The sequence below is a fragment of the Elephas maximus genome, chromosome 19, assembly GCF_024166365.1.
Source record: "Elephas maximus indicus isolate mEleMax1 chromosome 19, mEleMax1 primary haplotype, whole genome shotgun sequence".
Lineage (NCBI taxonomy): Eukaryota > Metazoa > Chordata > Mammalia > Proboscidea > Elephantidae > Elephas > Elephas maximus.
The window spans coordinates 58,616,866-58,637,669 of record NC_064837.1 but is presented as its reverse complement, the minus strand read 5'-3'; the positions used below and the strand labels follow the sequence as shown (position 1 = coordinate 58,637,669).

The 20,804-nt window shown below is 42.5% G+C and overlaps 1 protein-coding gene across 1 annotated transcript in view; it reads right to left on the bottom strand.

The window, feature by feature from the left end:
- The window catches only part of GNA13 (G protein subunit alpha 13), a 41,293-nt gene extending 25,405 nt beyond the window's left edge, over nt 1-15,888 (bottom strand). The window contains exons 1-2 of the mRNA XM_049859738.1: nt 15,379-15,888; nt 12,790-13,016 (exon numbers count right to left, since the gene is read on the bottom strand). Coding sequence (XP_049715695.1) covers nt 12,790-13,016; nt 15,379-15,661 — 510 coding nt within the window. The 5' untranslated portion in view covers nt 15,662-15,888. The remainder of the gene's footprint in view (nt 1-12,789; nt 13,017-15,378) is intronic.
- Between the last annotated feature and the right edge of the window lie 4,916 nt (nt 15,889-20,804).

The following is a 20,804-nucleotide window of genomic DNA, read 5'->3' as shown; positions in this document are numbered from 1 at the left end:
GTTTTAAAATTCAAACGTTTAAAAAGCCAGTTTGGATTCTGGAGCCTGCAAGTCATTCCCTCAAAAATAAAACAAAAACCAACTCCCTACTTTTCATTTTTCACAATAATAACACCAAAAAGCTTAGAATTTTTGAGACTTGAAAAATTCCTCAAAGTTGAAATACTTTTTTGAAGGGGCCCAGCACATACTATCCCAACAATATATAAAGGAATATTCAATTCTGCCAGAATCAGAACCTTTTGGTAGTAAATTTTTATTTTTTTTGATTCTCAAAAAGAAAATAACCTCGCTTGTTTAAAAACAAACAAAAAAAGCAGTCTTCCAATACAGGACATACCTCCTGAATAGTTTCAACCTGCCCCCTATCTAAATAGAGGGGCACTTCATGAATGCACACCAGATGGCTCTACTCTATGACGATGGGCTACAATATACCTTGAGATCCCCATAACTCAAATACTATGCGATAATCAAAACAGATTTATAAATAATTCTATGCTAAGATCACACAGCAGGTGAGAAGAAAACCCAGGTCTTTTTATTGACAGTTTAATGTTCAATCCATCCTCCCAAACTCTCTCATCAGCAGAGACGCTCCAAACTGCTTACAAGTACTAGCTCCCCCACCCTTATCTGCCCCCGCCGACACCCAGTCAATCCCATCAGAGGGTAAAGCTGTGAAACCTGCAAATGTTTCTAAGCACTGATGAACGTGGGAAATAGTTCAAAATTTGCTGGCAAATCAGTGCCTGCTGCCAGGTCAGTGTGGAGCTGATTTTGTTATTAAGGGAAACAGGAAAGCATGGCAGTGAATATCAAACATATCAAACACAGGCCTCAGAGTCCCATAGCCCTGAATTTGAATCTTGGCTCTACAACCAAAGCTAGCTATGACCCTGACCTGGGTCTTAACCTCTATGGGCCTATGTGTTATCTACAAAATGAAGTGAATTGAAGAACTACATGCTCTCTTAGCTCCTTTCTAGGTTAGTAAACACTTAGTGATTCTGCACAGTCTTGGTAGAAAAGCTATAAATGCAGTGTACTGTAGCATTTATTATATAATTCGCACCCTCTCTTCACTTATCTGCTCCCCTCTGGATTGGCACACCCCATAAGGCACCTTGAGTTTTCCAAGGACTAGTCCGGGCCCAGAACACAGCATGGGCAGGCAGTCAATACATCTTTGTTAAAGGAACAAAAGAATGAATGAACACCCTGTATGTAACAGATTGAGTTACTGCTCTTAGTAAATAGGAAATGATCGCAAGTAAAATAATTAAGTACAAAGTGAAAAACGCTTCTGTGTTTGCCTGGCCTAACAGATTAACAGTATTATTAGTTAACTCTTCTGAGAGTAGAATTCAAAGAAATTGGTAAATATAAACATAATGTCTTCTCGAACTTTAAAAGGGCCTGAAAAAAACCACAATGGGCAAATGTGCTTCAAAAGACCTCTTTAGAGTGTTAAAAAGCAAAGACGCCACTTTGAGGACTAAGGTGCACCTGACCCAAGCCATGGTATTTTCAATCCTCTCAGATGCATGCGAAAGCTGGATGATGAATAAGGAAGACTGAAGAAGAACTGATGTCTCTGAATTATGGTGCTAGCAAAGAATACTGAATATACCATGGACTGCCAAGAAGGGCAAACAAATCTGTCTTAGAAGAAGTACAGCCAGAATGCTCCTCAGAAGGATGTCGAAACTACGTCTCACACACTTTGAACATGTCATCAGGAGGGACCAGTCCCTGGAGAAGGACATCACACTTGGCAGAAGATGAGCAAGATAGCACGACGCACGGGCTGCAACGATGAGTTCAAGCATAGCAATGATTCTGAGAATGACACAGGACCAGGCAGTGTTTCGTTCGTTCTGTTGTACATAAGGTCGTGGTGAGTTTGAACTGACTCAATGGCACCTAACAACAACAAAAAACCACAACCTACTAAGTTAAGGGTGGAAAGTACTGCAAAAGTGATATGAAACAGTTGGCTTGATTTCAAGTGAACCTTCTCCACTTCCTCACCTTTCTTCCAACTTCAAGCCCTTCTAGACCAGCTTCCTCCTCACCATGTCACCTGCCATGTCAGCAATAACCTTCCTCTTGCCAAAATCAACGGACACGTCAGCCTTCACCTTACTAGACCTCTCTCAGTGATATGTGATGTCACTGACCATGTTTTTTCTTTTTGAAACACTTTTCTGGCTTCCATGATGTGACATAATCTCGATTTCTCCTACCTTTCTGGTAATTTCTTCTGGTGTCCTCTCCTCTGAACATTCATTCTCAAAAGGTTGGGAGCTTCCTCAATAACATGAGCCCCCACTGCTTCTCTTTTTACACCCTTTCCTTGGGTAAACTGTGCATCCTATAGGCTTTAAATTTCACCTGAATAAAACAACTTCTAAATTTCTACTTCTAGTTCAAAACTCTGTGTTCTGGATTCCAGACTATAAACCATCTACTTGATATCTCCGCCTTTATGCCTCACTGAGATCTCAACCCAATATGCCCAAAGTGAACTCTTCATCTTCCTCCTCAAATCCCTTTCTCCCGCAATCTTTCCATTTCAGGAAAAAACACTTCTATCCACCTAGTTGTTAAATCCAGGAACCAGGGTCATTCTTAACACATGCCTCTCTTCCTCGCCCCACATCCAATCTATCAGAATCCCAATGATTTCCACTACGAAGCTACCAAGGGCTTTCTTGTGCTTACCAGCTTTTATACTTGCTCTTCATTTTTCATATTTGAGGATAAAAGAATTCAGGTTATCTTATTGAAACCAGATTAAAAAAAACTGGATACTCTTAAAATACTGCCTTAATACTTGCATAGAGAATAAAATATGATTATGTAAAAACATCAGTTGGACATACACATATTCTTATGAAAAAGAATGTTTATTTCTACAGAATGAAACTTTTTAATCAAATAAAGAGTTTTCTTTTTCAAAAAAAAGATATCTTACATCAGGGTCAAATGTGCAAGATACTACAAACAGGTGGGAACCCTGGTTCTCTTACTAATTATAACGCCAACCTTAAAACTGGTTGCAAGATTTGATCATAACAACATAATTCAAAAAGTGAAGAAAAAATTGAGCAAGTACAACTCTCCTTGCCCTAGTAGAGTTGAAATGTATATAATTTATACAGTAATAATTTAAAGTCCCTACCATTTTTGAAGCTGTAGCTAATAAACAAAGACAGTTCTACTGCAAACACGGCAAATTAGTAGCAGTTAAAAATAGCAAATAATTTGCATTGCAATATTTTTCTTAACTGAATTGCCTTAACTCATACTTCTCTTGTTTAAAATTTCAACTAGGATAAACAGTATTTGCAGTTTTCTGAATACACAGCACTCACTCATTTAGATTTAAAAAAAACCTATACATAAATTTAGAGAACATCTTCTATCTGAATAGACATTTCTTTGTCTAAGCAGGTTCATGTACTCACTTGCTAGGCTCAGTGCAGGTAGCACAGAGGTGACAGGCAATAACCTGTGAGCAATCTTTCCGCAACCTATGAAATCTGATGCAGTTGCTCATTACTGGTAGCTTCCACCAGTTTTTCTTTTGGCTGATAGCAATAAATGGATACAACGATACTTCACTTCCTGTAGCCTAAATGCCAATCACACGCTATGACAGACTCGCTATAAAATACCTATTGAGGAATTTCATTTTACTTAATCAACAATTAAATTAAAAAAAAAAAAAAAAGTTATCCAGAGAATAGGAAAACAACTAGGATGCTGAAAAGGAGAGTGAAAGTCTCAGACCTCAATTACTCCTGCTATTCTTTAACCTTCCACAACCCACTGCCTTCCAGTAGAATTTCAACTCATAGCGAAACTATAAGGCAGGGTAGAACTACAGAAGACTGCCACATCTTTCTCCTAAAGAGTAATTGGTGGGTTCAAACCATGACCTTTCAGTTAGCAGCTGAGCTCTTAACCTCTGCGCCACAAGGGCTCCCCTTAACCTTTCTGTAACAGTTAAAAGAGAAATGTTCTCCTAACAGGCTAAAGAACTGAAAGATACCTTTACCTTTATTTATTTTTGGAGGGGGGAGGTATAGAATAGTTGTGTTTGCTGGTCAATAATATTTTTAAATGCTAAAATCAATAAAATGATTTTCTACCCTTTGGGGGTGGGGGTGCATATTTGAAACTGGTTTATTTTGCTCCATGAGAAAAGAAGCCAAAACACCCTCGTTAACTGAACCCTCACCATGCCTCCAACAAGTATAATCATGGGAAATGGCAGAAAGGTGGGGGTGGACGGGATGAGGGGGGAGGGCACAGGAGACAAAGGGCAGGGAGGGAAACAGATAGAAGGCAAGCAGCAGCACCTTTGGTGGGAGTGGCACCTAAGCCAAAGGTTATCTCACCAGTCTTCAAGCTGAAGATAAGAATTTGGCTAATTCTGCCTACACACTTGAAGCTATAGTTTCAGGCACACATTTCCCAAACGATTAAATAATTCTGCCTATAAATCTCACAGTGAAAATGGGAAAGGTCAAAACTGTTGAGTTTCACCACACATCTGTTATGCTTTCTTTATGTTCAAAGTACTTTCATTACCATTATTACATTTGATTCCTTAGACCTGTTCATGATTTCTAAATCATTTACAAATATATACAAGGACTAGCCATAAAGATACAGACCCATCGTTTAGAAAATGTTTGTTCAAAATGAAAACATAAGCAAAGGGCTTTCAGAAACAACATCACCATGGCTGTTAGGCAGTAGATTAGGCAATTTTTTTTTAAGTTTATATACTGTTCAAGGAGATGTAAAACATGCAGTCAATATAATCAAAAGTAAAATAAAATCATCTGATCTGAGTCAGTATGATGATTTATGTAAGAAAAAAGCAGTGAGCATAAAATCAGCACAGAGCCAGTTTTCACAGGGACCCTGGCCTGGAATACTGGGAGCAGAGACATTCTGCAGTATTTAGAACTCCGAATTTCTGCACTGGTAATCCAAATCAGAGAGTGAAACAAATCGAAGTTTACAAGTGTTTTTTTTTTTTAAAGCTATTAATCATTTATGTACATATGGTACATTGGTTATATGAATGACTAACAATACTACAGTTAATACATCAAGCACTGTGCCAAGGGCTTCACATGGATTATGCTACGTAATCCTCCCAACAACTAGTAATAGCAGGTCCTGTGATCTTCGCATTTTAGAGAAGACATGGAGAGGCTGAGGGACTCGCCCCAGCTCACAGTGAGAGATGAAGCCAAGACATGAGCTCTGGCTGGCCATCTTCCACCTTCTCCTGTGTCACAGCAGAAAACCATGTTGAATTTTAAGATCATCACACTAAAATGTTTTACAATGTGTAATATAAGTCGATAAATTAGAACTAGGTTTTTCCTAATTTGTTTGGAAGATAAAAAGTAAAGAAAGTCATATATAGCACAACCAAGCACATAGGTCTTACTACTTAGGCCAAAATACAAAATTAATCAATGGACAGTACTTCTACTAAACAATCTGCCTCTACTGCAGAGTATGTAACAGGGATGAAAAAATCCACCCGCTGCACTGATTCAAAAATCTCTTTGGTTTGACCTGCCAAAAGAAGAGAGATAAAATTTGAAAGATTAAGGTAAACAACCACCGTAACAGCAACAGACTGGTAACTTTAGCCAAGGCCACTAAAAGTCCGGTTTTCAAAGCAAAACTACTTCCTTGATCCACATCAGCCCACTGGAATACCACTGTGCTAACAAGGATATGTTGGAGCCCTGGTGGCACAGTGGTTGAGAACTACAGCTGCTAACCAAAAGGTTAGCAGTATGAATCCATCAGCTGCTCCTTGGACTCTGTCCTGTAAGGTGGCTATGAGGATATAACACAACATTTTATAAAAAAAATATACATTCATAATATAGTCAAAGATGACATACTATATAGCTAGAAAAAATGAGGTACCTTCAAGCAAGAAAATAAAAACCACTGCTGATTTCTAGAAAGGTGCCCTTAAAAAAAAAAAGTAGTTTCTTACCGGACAAATAATTTGCGGCCAAGTACAATCTGGGGTGCTCAGATGCAGAATGAAAACTGACAAATACATGATAGACATTTCAAAGGAATTCATGAAAACAACAGAAAGCAAGTGTTCTGATATCCTTCTCCACAAACAAAAGACCACTCTGGGCAACTGCATGCCAGATACGTGCTAATGTGATAAAGGACATGTCCTGGGAAAGGTGCAGCCGCCTCTTTCACAGAACTGGTCAGTGCTGAACTTGTTTTCCACGGCACACTGAAAACCATGTTCAGGACAGAACATCAGGTGAGGATCACTAGTACAGGCAGTCTTCCAGGAGAAGAAGATTCAAACAGAGCCTTTACCATGATCAATGGCGGACAGGATGAACCATACCACTCGCAGTAAAGATACCACTAATGTCACTGAAAATTATTCATAGCATAACTACAATCTCAGGGAAAAAAATATGGTACAAAGCTATCGTCGAAGTCCAAAATGTAAAAAGAACTATGTGACATTGCAATGCTGTGTATTACTAATAAAATCTTACACATACTTAAAATAACATGCTAGCAACTTAACAGATGGTGCGTTGCTCATTTGTGTGTATGAGTGGTCAGAGCCTGGGAATGAAAGGAAGGAGGGGTGTTCCACGGATATAACGCTTCAGGACTTGCAAAACGGGCGGCCAGAGGTGTGGAGGAGGAGTCTGAAGACCAAGGTGCCAGTGTCTATCCTATTACAAATTACTAGCTCTGAGGTCTGAAGCATCTCATTGAACCTCTCTGCATCTCAATTTTTTAGCTGCATAATGGGAATGATGTCACGTCTCCTGTTTCTCTCATAGGTTTTTTTTAATATGATAATGTATGTGGATAGAGCTTTGAAAAGTACAGAGCTATTTTCTATAAAACATAAGGTCTTAGAAGAGGATATGCTCATCAGCACTGTGAATTAATTTTCTGAAGAAAGAAACTGGCACCAGTTTTGGGCTACTATGACTGGATTCCCAACTTGGTTGGGCGGCTGCCTACGTATAAAAGAGCAACAGGGAATATCAATCCAGGGAGGCCTTTTGGCCGCTCTGCCTTTTTGTAAAGTGAGTTTACAAACCTTTTTCCTGAGTCAGGCCCACATTCTAAGAGTTCTGAAACTAACATCTAGTTTTCATAACAAAGCTATTCCTTTGATCCGTCTCTTAGAGATCTGGTACACACTGTCAGGGCAGCATTAGTTACTGTACCACTAGCCTGGGTTAGCAATCAAAGGTAATACAGAAAGCAGCACAGTAGTTTACAATTCTGAGCCCAGGGCCAGATACCCCACAGCCAGTCAAGTTTCTATCCCCACCCCAAAAAAGACATACACATATGAACACATCAACGTGACACAACACATCAAAGTGATACATCTATATGCGTATGTACGTATACACATCTATCTCACAAAGCTGTATTAAAAGTATAAACACACGCCAAAACATTCTCTTTTTTAAAATGTAAACAACACTATAGCTCTGGGTTCCCAAGGTTTGGAAAAAATATAACCACTCTGACATCTGATCAAACTCACCGAAGAGAAATTCTACCTATAGAGACCTAAATTTTAAAATCTCTACCATCTCTAATGTTGTATATGATCCCTACGTTATGCAGGAGAAGCCCTGGTGGCACAGTGGCTAAGCGCTCGGCTGTTAACTGAAAGGTCAGTCGTTCAAACCCACCAGCCACTCCAAGGGAGAAAGACGTGGTAGTCTGCTTCTGTAAAGATTTACAGCCTTGGGAATCCTGCAGGGCAGTTCTACTTTGTCCTATAGGGTCCCCATGAGTCAGAATCAACTTGTCGGCAATCCAAACCAAAACCAAACCCAGTGCCGTCGAGTCGATTCTGACTCAGAGCGGCTGAATGGGGTTATGCTATATAGACTGAAATGTTTTACCTTCACCCTAGTATCAGCAGATACAAGCAATGGTATCAGCAACTCAAGATCAAAGTTCTTACTCGATTTTATTCACAGAGAATACTGACCGACTCCTTCTCCAAAGGAACAATAGTATTTTACAAATAAAAGCAGTAACTGATGCACTTTTTTTTAAGCAAATTCAAATTAGTGTTAAAAGAATAAATAAATGCCTCTCATTCTGTCATATTTCAAATACATGCTACTACACAAAGACATTAATATTTTAGCCCAAACTGGTCTCTGTTTTATTTCACTGGAACTTAGCTCTTCTTTATAAGCCAATTCCCCCAGAAGCTACATAGTTACTCTGTAACACAAATTGAGGGAAGAATCTCTGTCTTAATGAATAAGCCACTCTATCAGCTTTGGAGAGTTGTAACTTTGAAGCACAAACTGTACCATTCAAGTGAGAAAAATTAAGTCTAACCAAAGGAACCAAGATAACGAAGAAAAACAATTTTGGTTTCAGGAATTGCAAAGAAAGATTGGTCATTACAAGAAGCTGTCCTAATGCTGACAATGCTAAACTGTTTACAGAGACTAGGAAGTGGTGGGGCGTTCCTCCCAGCGTCACACGCACTTTCCTGTCCTATAAATCAGTTCTACAAATTCTGCTTATACTCCTGAATAAGTACATGTAAATCCAGATTCAAAACAAAATTCACTGGCAGTGGCTGCCAGCATTTTACTAGTTTTGATACATTTCTACAATCGTATCATTTTCCAGCAACTGCGACCCCCTTCTCTTTCGTCATTTCAGTTACCAAATTCTCTGTTGTCACATGAGAAGTTTCTCCACAGACAGACAATCTCCTTAGTGCAGTGGCAGGCTATACTAACTGTATCGTCCAAGCAAAATATTACAAATATTTAACCCAGTATTAAAAGAAACAATGCTTCTTAGGGTGTATTCTCCTCAACGTTCTGGATTATAATAACTAGAAAGGTACCTTAAACTATAACCAGAACATGAATCTTAAGTTTTTCTTTTTCTACGGTAAGCTACTTAGCTTACCCACAGAATTAACCAGAAAAGGAAATGTTTGGGAACTAGGGAAAGAAAACATTCATGTTTGCACCCAAAAATATTACTGACATAACCGGTCTGCTAAAAACTTCACCTGTGATGTCAATACCCTACACCTCTTGTCTGAAGGGGTTTAGGGTATTCATCGTAAGCAAAACGTAAATCAAGGAGGGCCTTAAAAACCATCAGCACTTATTTCTGCATTTCAATTTACAGAAATAAATTTAATAATCAATGATTAACAAAAAGGCTAATTTCAGTTACTTTATCTGTCAACTCCTCTCGTTTTCCCTGATATTTAATTTTTTATCCATGATCCAAAAATATGCATTGATACATACAATAAAAAAGGAAAACTATGATAATACAAAGATTACTCATCTCCTAGAAAATTAACAAACTAGACAGGAATAATTCATACTTCCCAGAAGAAAATGGATACAGAATTTTTTTTTTTTTTTCTAGAAGAACCTTTAACTCAGAGGTCAAGGGCTGAGGAAATAAAGTGCCAGGCCCTATGCTAACGAGAGAGAAAAAGACAAACAAGGCATACCAAAGAAGCTTCTAATTTAGTGGGAGAGCCAAACACAAATGTAAATAACTCTAAGTCACAGCAGACTATGATGAGGTAGAAAGCAAACACGCTAAAAAGAGCACAGGGCACAGAGAGACCAAATCAACTAGGGATGTCCGTTAAAAATACAGATCACTGGGCCCCAGCCCAGACTCCTGAATCGGATCCTCTGGTGGTGGTGTCTGGGAATCTGCTTTTGAAATTTGATTTATTTTTAAACAGGCATCCCAAGTGAATCCGATGCAAGGGGTCCATGGATCACAGTTAGTCACATCAAAATCTGATTACCACTGCTCTAAGCAAAGGGAAAACTTTAATGAACAGATGTGGTAAATCAAAAATCTGGGCTGAGGGACTACATAAAGAGAGCCACGGAAGCAGAAAATCAGTGTACGTGGGAATTAAGAGGTTACATAATGTGCTCAGTGGCCTAATGAAACATAATGCGGGAATGGTGAGTAGGCTAGCTAGGGTCTTGACTCACACAAAGAAGCTGAACTCTGTTCTGGAGGCAACAGAGAATGATCAAAGCTTGCTGAGGAGACCCATGCTGAGAGGTACTAAGACAATAATATAAAGGAGGAAAAGACAGCACTTGGAGATCTGCTGTAAGCAGACTAACAGAAGGAACTGAAGACGACTTGGAGAGAAATTTTAATAAGCCAAGTGTCTTCCCAATGCCCAACTCTATACTAAGCAGCACAGACCATCCAAAAGTATAAATGTTACTATTCAACATATTAATTGAGCACCTACTAGATGTACCAGGTATTGTTAACAATGCCGAGGGTACACACAGGAAAACAAACCCTGTCCTCCAGGAGCTGAAAATCTAGATTTCACTCTGTTCCTTTTTTGTGTCCCTACTTTTTACGAAAAACAAGTATTTCTGGAACCTGCCCTTTCTCAGCTTTGAGGCTTTTGCTCCTAAAGCGTGAGCTGGCTCAAGTCAAGAACACGCGAATCCTCATCCTGAATGGTTTTACCTATTTGCTCTTAATGCTTTCTGAATAAGGAAGATGCGTCAGTCTTGAGGAGACTATAAGATGTGAACATCAAAATTCAAGAAACGTCAGTATAAGCCAACTTCAATTAAATGGGCTTCACGCAAATACGGAACTTTCCCACAGGGAACTTCGTAGTACACAGCCGCTCGTTTGTTCATTCAGTCAGTATGTACGTTTATTAGAGATGGATGTTTCTTCCCCGATCTAGAAGGATGAATAATGGCCTGAAAAAAACATGTACTGAAAAGTGTGGTTTGCTGAGAAGATGAACTGAGGAGAAAGAATGAACAGCGCTTAGAAAACAGAAGGGAAGGTAAAGGAAGATGAGAAGGGGTGTGTGGAGGGACTTATGCAAGCAAGACTGCTGAAAAGAAAATAAAACTGACCAAAGGACAAAAGTTAACCAGAAGTCTGGGAATTGCATGGAGGTCACTTGTCAAGTTAAACTCATAATTTCCAATATATAATGCTGCCAATCACTCAATTTCAATGGTAATGTCAGACAGTCCCTGCCTTTCAGAAGTGGAAGGAGCCCCGGTGGCAAAGTGTTTAAAGCACTTGGCTCCTAACTGAAAAGTCGGCGGTGTGAATGAACCCACCAGCCACTCCTCAGGAGAAAAATGTGGCAGTCTGCTTTCGTAAAGATTACAGCTTTGGAAACCCTGTGAGGCAGTTTTACCCAGTCCTCTAGTTTCACTATGAGTTGGAATTCTCCTGGAAGACAATGCTGTTCCTCGGAAGAAAGATGTAAAGATTACAGCCTTGGAAGCGCTATGTGGCAGTTCTACCCTGTCCTACAGGGTTGCTGTGAGTTGGAATCGACTCAACGGCAGTTGGCTTGGTTTTCTGGTTCAGAAACGGACAAATTACTCGATAAGAAGAAACAAGATATGTAAGACAGTACATAATCAAGTCATATAGAAGCCATAATTCAAAGAAAATAAAGCTTAAGATGGCAGTTTTTTAAAAAGCTGTCATGAACACTTTTCTAGAACTTTTAACACCCAAGCCTGTTTAAATTCAAATTGTAACAGCACAGACTGCTGGATGTCCATCATTTTGTAACCACGCCCATAATGTTGGTCACTTTAATGTTGGTGACATCACCAAACAACTTTCTAAGCAATTTTAGTTTTAACTGTCACTTTATTTTGATGACCCAAAAGATCACACTACATTAAGACATTTAGGATCTGAACTTCCTCCAAACTGCAGATGAGCCTAAATTGCTATCACTGCTGCAATCTTTCAGGTCTTTGGTAAATGAAACCCAGAATACAATCAAAGCATTCACAATTAAATTAAAAATCGCTTGATTAGAAACCGATCTGATTAGTACTTGTATATCTTTAACCTGGATCTGATTCTTTTCTACCCTCTCTTCACTGCGTGTAACCGTGTTTATGGGTAGTCTTGTTCACGGCAAAGTGGGAAAAATAAATGTAAAATAGTTTACTAAGAAGGAACATTTTACACAATGTGCCTAGAGGCATAAAAAAAAAAAGCAAAATGCGAATATATAAAAAGCACATTTACTGTCAAATATTACCATAAATTGTAATCTCTCTCTATATTACACTGGAGCCCTGGGGGCGCAGTGGTTAAGAACTCAGCTGCTAACCAAGATGGTCAACAGTTTGAATCAACCAGCAGCTCCTTGGAAACCCTATGGGGCAGTTCTACTCTATCCTGCAGGGTCACTATGAGTTGGAACCAACTCCACGGCATCCAGCAACAACATATATTAAACCAACATGTACCATAAAATGAGTACTTCTGACACCTATACAGAAACACGCCAACAGCTAGATTCAGTTACTGAACTCTTATTCCAAGAGTAAAATATCAACTTTTTAGAAGGATTAATATTGTCATTATAATTAAGAAAAAGTTATTTTTTAAAAGAACAAAATTAGAAGAAAGTGCCTAAGAGAATCGTTACTTCAAAAAAATGACTAATTAAATATACTGGCTTGAAAACTCTGTGGCGTTTACCTTATTTTTATCTTGTTTGGTAATATACTTATAGATAGCTAAGACAGATAACAATTCAAGATTTCTTAGGCCATGATTCTGGGTACATTGTTGTATTGTGGACGTCACTGAATAAAGGGTGCTGACATCAAGAATTGTTAAATATCATTAAAATAAAGTCACAATATTTTAAAAAAGCCAATCTCTTACCAGTTGAAATTCTCGACGCCGGTCATAGGCATGCTGTATGCCACTATCTGCCCATAAGGCTCTTATAGCAGGAAGATACTGTAGGAACACCCTGGTTTCCACCATTCCCTGGGCCGCCATGGGTGACCGTGTGTCAAATGCCATCATCTTCTCTCCATTGAATTGGTTTGTATTATCTCCCCAAGGAATGTGAAGCTTCTCTCGAGCATCTACCAGCACCCTCATGCCTTTGTTTAAAAAAAAAAAAAAGTATGGGGAGGAGTCATTAAACATTCTTATATGTTTTACTCCTTAGAAAACACCAGAATTTCTTTCTTAGACCTCTTAACTACTCCAGGCCCACCTCCTCCAAAAATGAAGACCAACATTAAACATCCACCCTTAACTTCTCAGATTTTAAAAACTCTTGCTCACACTCCTAAAATGAGAACCTTGGAGAGCAAATACTGATAACACACTTGCTCCTTCTGAAGGATTTTAAAATGTACTAATTTATAAAATAACTTCCGGGGTAAAAAGTGGTCACAAGACAGCCAAAACCACTGAAGGAAAAAGAAACTATGCTGCACAGCCTGATGTCCAGGCTCTGAAGGAAAGGAGTCCGTCCAAAAGGCATTCATCTACCAAATGCCAAGAACTAGGCGTTACCATTCTGCATTGCTTGTCCCCTAGGCACCCTGCCTAACCCCAACCCTGAGTCTTCTAGGAACACCTTAAAAACTCAAAAACTTCTCCTAGACCAAGCTTCGAATCAATCTAAGTTACAGGATGGCCTTAGATTTCCCTAAAAGGTAGGAAGACCAACAGCAAAAAGATACAAAACCAGGCATTTCAACTCAGAGGTTAGTTCAAATCCAGTATTTCTATTACTAAACTGTTAGGGTCTTAACAATCGCACACCTTTAGGTCATTTGGATAACTGAAAAAACTATTCCGCTGTCAATTTTTGCAACAAGCCAACACCTACAAAAAAACTAATGTCTAATGACCTCATCTCATTATCAATACTCAAAACGGGTCTCATTTCCGACGCAGTGTACATTAAGAACCAGTTGTTTACCTGGCCCATAATCAGTTAAAATGTTGAATCTATTCATTAACATAATTCCTTAAATTCGGCTGCAGCAAGATACAAAGGTACCTTCAATTAAGGGCTGGCAAGGCAGAGGCAGTGGCCTTGAAAGAGACCTTAATTAGGTTTCCTGCTGACCATTAAGGCAGAGTAAATACAACTGCTTTTCACAGCTTAACTGGAGGGGTACCAGGGCTAAGGGCTCACTGTGGTCTGTAAACCCCAGGCTGAGCTTTTTCTCTGGCTCCTAACCCACACTGCCTCCCTCTCTGGAGCAGTTTTCCTCTACCAAACCCTGGGAGAGAAAGGAAAAAAAAAAAAAAGTGACATGAAAGACTTTCTTAAGCACTTCCTGAACAAAAATCCCACGGAAAAAAACACTGCTTGACAAGATATGAAATCGGTAGCAAACTACCAGATAATTGCTACCCAGACAAAATAGAGAATCCTGATGCATCTGAAGTATTTTAAGCTAAAAATATTGGAAACTAACAGAAAGGAATGCTAATTATCATTCCAATCACAAAATAAAAACCATCGTCTCTAATTCTTTGAAAGTTCAGAAATAAAAATCCTGTGTACTTCTCACTTAAGAACAACGTTTACCATTTTAATTAATTAAAAAAAAAATACTGTCAAACAGAAGCGGAGTCTATGATCCAACCCCATCCCATGCTAACTCACTGACTCAACCTGTGCGGGACTCACATCACCTTTAGACCAAAAATTCTTCATATTATTACACAATTGCACTGAAGCAGTACACCCCCATATCCCCTACCCCTTATTTAGCAAAAAGGAGAGCAGAACATATTGCACACAGACTACAGGCAAACATCCTGCCTGACCGTGACAATGAGGTGAAAAACCACTGATGCTAATTTTTCAGAGTTACTGTATGGGTCTCCTCTTTCCTGGTGCCAGCAAAGTGAAAACGACACCCTCAAGTTTCACATCCTTTCCCAAAAGAGTCCCAAAAGCTGTCACCCTTCGCCCTTGACAAGTCTCTGGCAAAAGTTTCCTCATTGCCGACGGTTCCAGAACTCCCTTGCTCAGGAGGCGGTCAAGGAAACCATGCAACTCGGGTCACCCACCCGGGGCAGCGAGGTTCGGCCGACAGCTCTGGGGCAGGGGAGAAAGGGGCAGGGTCTGGGGTCGGCTCTCGGGTTTTCCAGCCTCGTCTGGAAGGAGGAACACAGGCCAGGTGACCCGCACCCCGAGGCACCCGGCTCTCCTAACTTCCCTCTCGGAGGAGCCAGAGCTGGAAATGGGGTGGGGGTGGGGGCTGGCCGTGACCCCCAAGGGGGCAGCAAGGAGAAAGCTGGGCGCCCACCGAGCATTCCCTGAGCCGACGGAGAGGGCGCCCGGGGACTGGCAGGGCCAGGGCCCGGGGCGCGCCCCCTTGCCGCCCGCCCAGCTCGTGCGCGAGGCACGGAGTGCGCGAGGGCGGTGCCCGGCCTCGGGCCCCCGGCCCCTGCCGAGCCGGCCCTTCCTTCGCCCCCGGCCGAGCCCAGCACCTTTGATCACGTTGCTGTAGATGGTGGGGCGGAACTCCTCGCGCGCGCGCTGGTCGAAGTCCTGCCCGTGGATGATCCGCATCTGCTTCAGGAAGGTGGACTTGCCGCTCTCGCCCGCGCCCAGCAGCAGGATCTTCACCAGCCGCTTCACGTAGGTCTTCTCCCGGGACAGGCATTTGTCGATCTCCTTGGACTTGCGCTGCTGCTCGGCCTCGCCGCTCGTCAGCACGCAGCCGGGGAAGCACACGGACAGCACGGACCGCGACGGCAGGAAGTCCGCCATCTTGCCGCCGCCGCCGCCTCGGCGGGCCCCTCCGGCTCCCTCCACCTCCTCCGCGGGCGGCGGGCGGCTCGGGCTCCGCGGCTCAAGGGCGGGGAGCGCTGCGGCGGCCCGAGCGCGCCCGGGGAGGGAGGGAACGAGCGAACTGACTCGCAGGGCGAGCCGGCCAGGGCGGGCCGGGAGAGCCGGGGAGGGAGGGAAGGAGGCGGGCCCGGGAGGGGCGGTGGCCCCGGCAGCGTGCGCGCGCCTGCCGCCTCCCGGGGGCGCGCGCGCACGGCCTCCGCAGCCCCAGTCTCGTGGCGGGCCCGGGCCGGCGAATCACGCGGTCGCTCGCTGGCTGGTGTGTCCGCGGCCGCCGCCGGGCCCGCGCCAGGAGGCCGGGAGCCGCGGTCACGTGGTCTCGGGCCTGGCGGGACGCAGTGGGCGCGGCGGACGCCTGCGGAGCGCGACTTTCTGTTTCTTTTTAATTAAGGCCTGCTCCGTGGAGCCGGCTGCCGAGTCCCAGACGCTGCCCTTTGGGCTCCCTCTCTCCCGAGAAAGGCCGCCCTTTCTCCCGAGTTTCATGGCCGCCGCCTGCTGTCAGCGTTCCCTCGCCTTATTTCGAAGCCATTGGGTCAAAAGTGATTCAAACAACGGGCGCCAGTCTGAAAGGTTTTTGGTGCATTTTCTTACGGTGGCACCCTTGATGCTAAGTCAAGATCGTCCGTCCTTCCTTCCAGCTCTTGGTGGCATTCTCAGACCCCTGCAAGTATCCCCCTTTGGGGAGAAAGAACTGGAGTTGATATTAATCTGAGATGTGCTAGGAGGGTCTGTTAACAGCTCCCTAACGTGGATCCCTGCCCGAGCTGCGTAATGCTGTGCAGCGCTACAATCGGGATGGTAGCGGCAGAGGGTGAGGTCATGGTGAAAATCCCCCAAACCGGACACTGTGATGCAGGCTCTTCCCTACAAGGAAGCGAAAAGCAAACTCACCGAGGACGAGAGCAGGCACATTTTAGGTTTCCCGCGGGATTACAGAGGATATGACCAGCCAAGGGACTTTTCTGCCCTACCAGCAGATTCAGAGCAGGACACCTGAAAGGGCTGCCCGGAAGACAAGCCTGACAAGTGACAACGGGGTTGGCAGGGAGACTCGGGTAGCAAGGACCCAACCGACGTTTTCATTCTTAGTGTTCAGTTTCAAGTGGAAAAAGCCGGTTTAATCTGCCTGTTTGGGGGCAGTGCAACCTAATGCTCCTTGGTGTGGGCTCCTGTAGTGTGGAAACTTCCTGTGTGTCAGGGAATTGGGGCAAGGGGTCAGGACTTGGAGAAGCTCCTAAGCAGTCAAATTTAAAAATCACTGCTAATCAGTGACTGTTACGGGTTGGATTAATGACTGAACAGCCTCATGACTCAGAAAGTTTGCAGTGAACAATGCCTGTAGTAGGGTTGTCTCCTTTGCCCAGCCAAGCCCAGGGGTGGACAATCTACAATATACAAAGTAGGATGGGCTCACTCCTGTATCTGTGGGTTGATAGGGTCGGAATACTGGGTAGTGCTGTCAGGCGACATGAATGGTAAAACTGTACCCTGAGTGAAGGATCACTTTCTAGTCTCAGCAAGTCCATGAAAGATTAATTTCTGCCCAGTGCAGGGTATAGCATCTGTCCCAAGCATGGATCGTATGGGGACTCCAGGTGCTAATCTGAGCTCTGCTGCAAAGACAGGAGGAGGGAAGTCTATGTTAGGTAGCTGGCATCTTTTTTTTTTCCTTCCAAAAGTATGTGCTATATAATGGAGAACCAAGGATGCCTAGAAGGCAGGAGGGTATTCCTGCCCAGCCAGTTCATGTTCCAACATGCAGAGCAGCAGAGAAAGCTGTTCAAAGCCCTACCTGTAGCCTTGCCTTGGAACAAGCCTGGCTCTAATGGAGCCGGGTTGCACTAAGCAGTGGTTCTGGAAAAAAGACCTTTTTGAGCCCAGCCTGAGGCTCAGCTGCAGCTGTCCAACAGCCTCTAACTGTCCAGTGATCAAGACTCCTTGTAATTGTGAAAATAAAAATGAACTAGGGGTTTATTGGTACCTTAAAAAGTTAAACACAAGATTACCATATGATCTAGCAATTCTACCTATAGGTATACCCCAAAGGATTGAAAGCAGGCATTCAAACAAAAACTTGTACATGAATGTATGTAGCAGCACTATTACCAAAAGCTGGAAACGATCAAATTCTCATGAACTAATAAACAAAATGTGGTAATATACATGTTGTTGTTGTTGTTAGTTGCCATCAATTCAACTCTGACTCCTAGTGACCCCATGTATGCAGAGGAGAACACCACTCTATTGAGTTTTCAAGGTTGTGACCTTTCAAAAAGCAGATTGTCAAGTCTGTCTTCCAAGGCACCTCTGGGTGGGTTCCAGCCGCCAACCTTTGGTCTCGCAAGTAGTTAATTGTTTAACTGTTTCGTCACCCAGGGACGTATGATGGAATATTATTTGGCTATAAAAAGGGATGAAGTACTGACACATGCTACAATATAGATGAACCTTGAAGACTTATGCTAAGTGAAAGAAACCAGGCACAACGGGCCACATATTGAATGATCCCACTTACATGAAACATCCAGAATAGGAAAATCCACAGAGAATGAAGGGGGGCTAGTGGTTGCCAGGGGGTGGAGAGGGGAGGAGGGGAGATGGGAAGTGACTGCTTAAGAGGTACACCCATTGCCTTCCTTGGAAACCCTGGTGGTGTGGTGGTTAAGAGCTATGGCTGCCTGCTGGTGTGAATGTAAAATGGTACAACCACTTTGGAAATCGATTTGGTGCTTCCTTAAAAATCTAGAAATAGAACTACTATATGATCCAACAATCTCACTCCTTGGAATATATCCTAGAGAAATAAGAGCTTTTACACAAACGGATATATGCACACCCATGTTCATTGCAGCACTATTTACAATAGCAAAAAATGGAAGCAACCAAGGTGCCCATCAATGGATGACTGGATAAATAAATTATGGTATATTCACACAATGGAATACTACGCATCGATAAAGAACAGTGATGAATTTGTGAAACATTTCATAACACGAAGGAACCTGGAAGGCATTATGCTGAGTGAAATTAGTTGCAAAAGGACAAATACTGTATAAGACCACTATTATAAGAACTCAAGAAATAGTTTAAACAGAGAAGAAAATATTCTTCGATGGTTACGAGAAGGGGGAGGGAGGGAGGGCGGGAGGGGGTATTCACTAATTAGATAGTAGATAAGAACTACTTTAGGTGACGGGAAAGGCAACACACAATACAAGGGAGGTCAGCACAACTGGACTAAACCAAAAGCAAAGAAGTTTCCGGAATAAACTGAATGCTTTGAAGGCCAGCGTAGCAGGGGTGGGGGTTTGGGGACCATGGTTTCAGGGGACATCTAAGTCAATTGGCATAATAAAATCTATTAAGAAAACATTCTGCATCCCACCTTGGAGAGAGGCGTCTGGGGTCTTAAACGCTAACAAGCGGCCATCTAAGATGCATCAATCGGTCTCAACCCACCTGGATCAAAGGAGAACGAAGAACACCAAGAACACAAGGTAATTATGAGCCCAAGAGACAGAAAAGGTCACGTAAACCAGACGCTACATCAGCCTGAGACCAGAAGAGCTAGATGGTGCCTGGCTACAACTGATGACTGCCCTGACAGGGAACACAACAGAGAACCCCTGAGGGAGCATGAGAGCAGTGGGATGCAGACCCCAAATTCTCATAAAAAGACCAGACTTAATGGTCTGACTGAGACTAGAAGGACCCCAGTGGTCATGGCCCCCAGACCTTCTGTTGGCCCAGGGCAGGAATCATTCCCAAAGCCAACTCTTCAGACATGGATTGGACTGTGCAATGGGTTGGAGAGGGATGCTGGTGAGGAGTGAGCTTCTTGGATCAGGTGGACACTTGAGACTATGTTGGCATCTCCTGCCTGAAGGGGAGATGAGAGGGTAGAGGAGGTTAGAAGCTGACGAAAGGACACAAAAAGAGAGAGTAGAGGGAGGGAGCGGGCTGTCTCATTAGGAGGAGAGCAATTGGGAGTATGTAGCAAGGTGTATATAAGTTTTTGTGTGAGAGACTGACTTGATTTGTAAACTTTCACTTAAAGCACAAAAAAAAAAAAAAAAAAAAAAAAAAGAGCTACAGCTGCTAACCAGAAGGTCAGCAGTTTGAATCCACCAGGCGCTCCTTGGAAACCCTATGGGGCAATTCTACTCCGTCCTGTAGGGTCACTATGAGTCAGAATCGACTCAACAGCAGCAGGTTTATAGCCGTCCTTGAGTTGATTCTGACTTAGTGACCCTATAGAACAGAGTAGAACTACCCCGTACACTTTCCAAGGCTGTAGTGTTTATGGAAGCAGACTGCCACATCGTTCTCCCACAGATCAGCTGGTGGGTTCGAATTGACGGCCTCTCAGTTAGCAGCTGAATGTTTAACCACTGCACCACCAGGGGTCCTTACTTAATAGGTACAGGTTTTCCTTTTGAGGTGTGAAAGTGTTCTGGATCTAGATAGAGATGATGGTTGCACGACATTATAAATATACTAAATACCACTGAATTGTACACTTTAAAAATGGTTAAAATGGTGAATTTTATGTTATGTGACTTTTGCCACGTAGAGAAAAATGAGTTAGGGAGTACATTTTCCATTAAAAAAAAAATCACTAACATCATTTAACATTGAAATGCCCACTGTGTGCATTACTCAATGAATGAAAGTGCCATTATGTTTATTTTTAAAACAAGAGTAACAATTTAAATTATTTGCCAGAGAAACGAATCTACTCTAGCCATCACTGTCAGTTTACATTGCAGTGATACTAGTAACATTTTAATTTTCAGATAGATTTGTTTCACACCTGAAAAAAAAGAATTCAGAGTTTTTAAGGGAGTATAGAGTATATGGGTTAAGATGGAATCTGCTGGGTACTGTATTTCCAAAAGACCCAGATGTTAATTCATTTGAAACATCTGTACTATTGCTAGCCAGTCAATCGTCTGCAGAGTAGACATTCAGCTGCCCAGTGGAGGTGTGGTCAAATGATTGTCATGGTGATTAGTGGCAATGCTTATTTCTTTCTGGAAACTCAGTCTGGTGGCAAAAGTCTTGC